We start from the raw sequence: 6,954 nt of genomic DNA on the forward strand, positions 1-6,954 counted from the left end.
GACAGTGCATGTCCACCACCAGCTTCATTACTAACCATTGAAATGACTACTGCAATATTCATTCACGCAAGTTCTCATGTGGAGGGGCTTGTGCTTTATACTGTCCTCTCTATTTCTTAAAAATCTTCACCATTCCACGGTTTATTGTTACTATCTGAGGCAAATATAATGACAATCATATAACATGTTTAATTGGTTGAGACATAACATCTGGCCGACTGTAGTAGAAACATGCATTGGTTCTAGAGGAACTCTGATTTGTGGAAACGTGCATTAGTAGAAACTTTATTTATTCACCTATCAACATACGATACGGGGTACACAGCTATAATTTTCAGATGACACCCAAGTGATATAGTTGGCCATGATAAAGCTCTTCAGGCACGGTTGGTGGATGCAGGTTCTCTTCATGTTTTTGGTATCCAACACCCATGAAGGCCATAAGGAAGACCATATGGAAACCTTGCCCTTGCTATCTCTTGGAAGGTGGTGCCATCAAGTAACAGTGCATATCCACCACCATCTCCTGCACTGACCATGGAAATGACCACTCCTGCAAGATCTCAGTCATGTAAGTTTTCATATTCAGGGCTCATGCGTTGCTTATTCCTTTGTCTTCAAAGAAACATTTTATTGTTACTAATTGAGACAAAATTTTGACAAACATGTATTATTCTTAAATTGTTTAATCAGTGGAAAGTGGAAACATAAAATGCTGTTGGCTATAGTGAGATATGCTTGTTATCTTTTAGAGTATCAGACGTTTGTTCTTTCACGATGCACTGTGATTTTAACTGCTTACCATCGTCTTCTTGGGTAGCACCTGGTCTAGCCACGAAGAAGGGCTCAGATGGAATGCCTCCTTCCTCATGCCAACTGATGGCTTTCTTGCTCTCAAAATCAAGCTGACACAAAACCGGGGAAAAAAAGAACATGAATAATTCAGGCTTTCTTTAATATAAGAAACAGCATAATTCAGGTCTTATTGTTCTTGGTTATTGATTACTGTACTTTTGTGAGTGTATTTGGGAAGTAACAAGGTCGGTGGCCACCACAGGAGTAGGCATATCTGTATTTCTTCCCCAAATACGCAGTATTGAAACTGCACATGTCCATTGCTCTTCCATGTTCATTGGGGTCTAGTGCGTCCTCTAGCTTCCCGATGAGGCTCCCATCCAAGGGAATTGTGAAACGACCAACTCTGCAATAGTGGAATGAACAAACTTCAGAAGATCTCTGGTTATGGAATATGTAAATATTAAACAGCAAGCTTGTGGTCTTGTGTCAGTTAGGAGTGGTAAGCTAAGATAAACATGGTCGCTCATACCTTGGATGCCGATCAAATTAAGCACTTTGATTCTATAGTAAAATGTCCTGGGCTGGTTAGGGAGATCAGCAGAGAGCGCAAAGGCAGACTTAAGCAAATGAAGTTGGAAGTTTGCAATAATGTTTAGCCTTTCCAATCTGGCTGTTGACTGGAAACCGTTCCTCCATAGGGTTCATAGAACTATTATATGTCCAGTATTTCCATTTAGAGAAGGAACATGAATTCCTGGAAGTATGAGCCCTTGTCTGTTTTCTTGTGTTTGAAGTGATTCAAAAATTAAAATTTTAGTGATAAAAGGGAGGCTATTTTACTGTTAAAAATTTGAATTTCGTCCTATAATCTAATTTTGAAGTTCTTCGCTGTTTGTGAACATCTGGTTTTATATATTCTGAATGCTGCAGTTTCTTCTGTTACAGAAAAAATATATGGAAAGCAAAGCTTTTCTACTTCTCATGAATGGTCATGACAAACAAAAAAACGGGAGGAATGGAGTTTGATATGAGAGTAGTCCTTGTCCTTCTCATGGGCAAGGGATGAAATCATAATCCCTAACAGGAAGGAGAAGAGAGGTACCTAGCATTGGGTAGCACATCCAAGCCATGAGATTGTCTCAGGGTCTGCAATCTAAGGCCGTCCAGTATGGAGGTATCAGCCCCGTGCTCGCAGCAATCAGCAATGACGTGTGTGACCCTGCCCTCCTTGTCAGTTTCTTCATATGCATTGATGAAATGAAAGGTTACATACAATGGCATTTCTACGCTTGCCACCTGCATGGCCAAAGAGTTCTTCAAATTTTCAGCAAAATAATACAGAAAAGTAAAGGATGAGATTACAGGGTATAAGTAATACAGAAAATTAAAGGGTGATCAGATGCAGGGTATAACTGCAATGCTAATTAACTTCAAGACAGGAAAAACTCATTCCCAGCGTGAGTAGATTATCCATCCATCGCAATTAGAGTCGGTTATTTATCGTTTTTCCAATATCTTTTTGTTAACGTAGATCGAAAGTCTCAAGATCATCTTAGACAAAAGCCTTGATTTTCCAAAAAAATAATCTCGCTCATTTTTCTCACCATGCGTATGGAGATTATCCATGTGAAATGTATGTATGTATCTATCTAAAGAGTCAATGAATGTCACTTTAGAATTAATGGATACCAGGGAACACCAAACTTGAGCCAAACGCTAAACTTGAGTAGTCTGATCCATCATGTTGGCAGGGTTGGGCCCGGCCTGAGCTTGGCTCTTGCCTGGCTAAAATCAAAAATAATTTTTAAATACAAATTAATTTTTTAATAATAAAATATATATCATTATTAAATAAAAATAATATTAAAAAATATATCTGGCTGAATCGGGCTTTGTTGAACGGACTCAGGCCAGTTTTTTCGGGTTTGATACCCAATGCCCAGCTCTGCTGGATAACTTTGACTATCTAGAGTCATTATATATATATATACTCACATGCATAAGACATAGTTGCAGAGAATGAGCTTAAGTTCGATTCTAGTGGGGGAATGGGGAATTAGGAGAGGGAATGGGGAATTAGGAGAGGAGACAGAACTGATCCACTTTGTTTATAACATCTCCTTAATCATCCTTAATTTCAAGTTCGACACTCTTTAATATCATCTTAATTTTAATTTTAATATCAAGAGAACATCATAATAATGAAGAGTGTTGATATCTAGAGAGAGAGAGAGAGAGAGAGAGGTGCTTACCACTTTGCCGGTGGCCCTAGACATGACATGCATGAAGGCCTTGGACTCCGGATGCCACTCAAATGTGTAGAGTGTTGTCGGCTCAGCCCTTAGCAGGTTCCGGGTAGAGTACCTGAGCGGCATCTCCGGCACCACCACATAGTTCTCCGTCACAGGAAAGGAATGTACCCACCCAGGGGACGGCCTCCCTTTGCATGCGACCCTCCCCACCACCTTCCTTTCATTGCTCCCCGGCTCCATCCTCACCACCAAGTACCCAGGGTTCAGCAGGTCTGGCAATAGCGTCAAGAACTCATTATCAGTCACCACTGGGTGCGCCGAGTGGATCAAGTACCCCAGGTTGTCCGTGTAGACGAACCTTCCCTTGGTTTCCAGAGTAACTGGATCTATCTCGATGCTCCCTTTCATCGTCTCGGTTAGGCATATTACTCGTCCATCGCCGAGCTTCACCACGCCGGTGTTCGAGTTATCGGTCAGCGATGCGCCGGAGAAAAGGCTTGCCAAATCGCCGACGTATGAGAGGAAGTTGTCTTGCTTGGGCACCTCCGAGAACTCACGGTAGCAGAGCTTCTGGTTCTTCTTTGCTGCCTTGTACGCTTCAGAGTTGATCTGGCGGTGGCCGGCGATTAGTCGTCCGTCCTCGAAGTGGAGCCGGACGATGGTGGCATAACCATCAAAGAGGTGCCGGAAATTGTAGTCGCCGATATTCCATAGGCCGGGGCCATTCCTCAGGTACGTGCCATTCTGTGCGAGTGCGCCCACGAAAAAGGATGATCCCATTTAGCCATTTTTTCAAAAATTTATAAGCTTTTAGTATTTCACGAGTACAATCCCTAACATTTAAACTTAATATTCACCGCTTAGTTGAATAAAGTACCTCTCTCACAAAAACACATAATAATTATTTACACAAAAACTTAGTAATATTGTAAGAATTATTTTTACAGAAAAACTTAATCACTGGTATTATTGTTAACAAGCGTTACTACATACATAGACAATCAAGAATTATTTATACAGAAGAACTTGATCAAATTGTTAACAAGCGCTACTACATACATAGACAATAACGATTTCAAATGGATGCAGAGTGTACATTTTAAATTTAAAGAGAAGGCGGCCCTACCAGCCATCGCGGGATCTCGCCTTGCACTTCCAGTTCACCTTCCCATCTCTCCTGCCTTATACTTTCCCATGCCGAACATTTTCTTTCGGCGTCTTTCCCCGGCGCTGGCGGAGTTGTAGGCGCAGAAACACTCTGAACGAGCCCGCTTGAAAACCGGCCTCGGGCGGACGCGGGAAACAAGGCGTTGTTAGCTTGAGGGATTTCCTTTCCAGCGCCAGCACCAGGCTTGCCGGACTCCGGCGGCAAAGCCGGAGGCGTCTTCATTCCAGAGGGTCTCATAACAATAGATGCCATGGAGGTGAGCAGAAGAAGCATATGGGACGGGGTGAGTATGATCACTAGAGTTGAGAGTCCGGTGAAAAAATACGAGGCATGCGAATGGAAATATATAGGAAGGGAAGATTGGTCAAGTAGGAATCTTTGAGTAGCAGCGTTCCCTCCACTTGGGGACAATTATTACTACAAAGAACCTTTGCTGGGAGCGCACATAGGGACAACCCCTAAGATGCCTCTTCCAATCATCTTATCCCACTTTTTAATTCTCTGTCGACCGGAAACTTTGTTGTTGGATCCTTCACCTTCTTTCCCTCACTTAAAATTTGATTAATATTTTTTTTTTTTTAAATTTAAAATATTTGTTTAAAAAAATCTGTCTTCAACTTAAAACTCTCAAGACCATGCATTCGATTATTCTTACAGTATACTTTTCAATGAAAAGTCTGAATAAACTTATGGTATATAGTTCAACGGAAGGTTTATATAGGCTTACTGTGTATCCTTCATCTCAATACTGTGCTTGCCACCATTTATAGTTTAAAGATAAAACATATGAGCATGACAGTGACCATAAGATTAAAACATTGAGCTTTTGCTAGCTTCCTTAGAGATGCGTAGTTGTCGGTTTTCTTCAAAGATTTGGGAGGAAACTGGAGTTTCGATGGATTGGATATAGAGATTGAACCCACAACTAGTTTCAAGAAAAACGATGCCCAGTTCCTCTGATCTTATTTTATTTGTAATAAAATCAGGGCTTGATATAAAGGCGTTTCTCACTGGGAAAGAGAAATCTTATAGTATTAAGCAAATTATTGAACCAACATTTTCTTTCAACTTATTCCTTAGGTGCCAATGGATTAATTTTGCAGTTTTTTAGACTAATAATTTCTCAGTTGACGTCAACCCGAAAGTCTCAGTTAACTGTAGCTTCAATCTTTGTTGCCAGTATTACTGCGTATCGGCAATATATATATATATATATATATATATATAACGTTTAACAGCAAACTCCGTTCCTTGGGTGCTTGACCGTAAGCAATTTTTAGCTATTGATTTTGCCTACAGTAATCCATGAGAGAAAGGAGAAAAACAAGATATGAATTCATACTAAATGTACAAGTAAAATGATTTATCTTTTTTTTTTCTCTTAACCATTCATTGTGAGTAAATTAATGGTTTTCTTTTTGATGAATCTATCCCCAAATGATCGTTTCCATTCAACCCTGCTGAGGGATCCCTAGAAAATTTTTGTTGCAAAAAAAAAAAGGAAACAATATACCAAAAGCTGAAAAAAGAAACTCTACCTCAGGGAGAGAGTTTCCAAGGTTCCCCTAAAAGCTGAAAAACAAGGTCTTAGGAGGAAACAAACAACCTGTAATTCTGGGTTAAATATTTAAGAATATATATGAATTTGTACATCAAAGAAGTGCCATCTTCAAAATCTAGAGGGGCAAGTGAAATATTCTGACATTTGGAGCACCAGAATTGAGAACTGATGATGAGTCATATTATGAGTTCTATTCAGGGGCAGAGCCAGAAATTGTTAGCTATAGGCGCATAACTATAGTTTCAAAATTTTGATAGAGACGGAAATTTAATTTTTTGAATTTTTTTTTGTATAGGTTAAACTAAAATTTTTAAATTTTACATTTAAAATTTTAAAAGGTCTAAGGAGGAGCCATGGTCCTACCGGCCTTTCTTGCCTCCGCACCTAGCCATATTGGGTGTATTGGGTGTCAGTTCCAAGAAAGAGCTGCTGGGAAATAGGATTCCCACCTTCATTACCTAAGTTTAAAATGCACATAAGGAATTAAAAGGATGCATAGCTCACAGGTAATTACACATCACATATTGGGAATCAGTTTTGATATCTCCATAATTGGAAAGAATCCTCACTTACACCATGCGTGTAAAGTGAGTGAATATTTAAATTAATATTTCCATGGATTACAACAATTCAAAAACAATGATATACACTTGGTATGTACTAATAATAATTTGAATTTAAAATAGACATCCTCTTGTAGCTGATGATTCAGCACTCATGACACTTGTAGCTGGAGTTTTGTCTTCAACGGTTTGAGAAAGAGGTAATGTCGCCCTCCTTACACTCCTAAAAAACTTTTTTGAGATTCATTGAATATACTTTGAGACCTTTTTAAGATCAGAGCCCTTCAAAGTGGATCGCATTGCCACCCAATTGCACTATAGCCCTTAAGGCAATTGAACAAGTGTCCCTTTGATAGAGCATTCTGGCACCAGTAGAATCGATTGACCGTGAGAATTTTGGATGATGAAAAACTGTTTGGTGTACACATGTCCATGATTTTGCATTGCGAGGATAGTGAAATCCTCGCCCGGATGCTCAATGAATCCCTCAGGCAGAGTTGCTACGGAGAACCACACTCTCAGCTTCTTCATTTCTGGTGTCCTCATCCACACTCTCAGCTTCTTCATTTCTGGTGTCCACATCGTCTACCCCCCACTTGCAGCACTTCCAGA

At 40.0% G+C, this 6,954-nt stretch overlaps 1 protein-coding gene across 1 annotated transcript; it reads right to left on the reverse strand.

Moving 5' to 3' along the window:
• Positions 1–273: 273 nt before the first annotated feature.
• Positions 274–4,533, reverse strand: LOC116244921 (carotenoid cleavage dioxygenase 8 homolog B, chloroplastic). Its single transcript, XM_031616723.2, has 6 exons — positions 4,177–4,533; positions 3,051–3,794; positions 1,901–2,094; positions 1,012–1,201; positions 803–905; positions 274–553 (listed from the first exon to the last, which is right to left on the reverse strand). Exons 1-6 carry the CDS (start codon positions 4,489–4,491, stop codon positions 408–410), a joined length of 1,692 nt encoding a protein of 563 aa, XP_031472583.1. The 5' UTR covers positions 4,492–4,533; the 3' UTR covers positions 274–407.
• Between the last annotated feature and the right edge of the window lie 2,421 nt (positions 4,534–6,954).

The sequence above is a fragment of the Nymphaea colorata genome, chromosome 1 (assembly GCF_008831285.2).
Source record: "Nymphaea colorata isolate Beijing-Zhang1983 chromosome 1, ASM883128v2, whole genome shotgun sequence".
In the NCBI taxonomy this organism is placed as follows: Eukaryota; Viridiplantae; Streptophyta; class Magnoliopsida; order Nymphaeales; family Nymphaeaceae; genus Nymphaea; species Nymphaea colorata.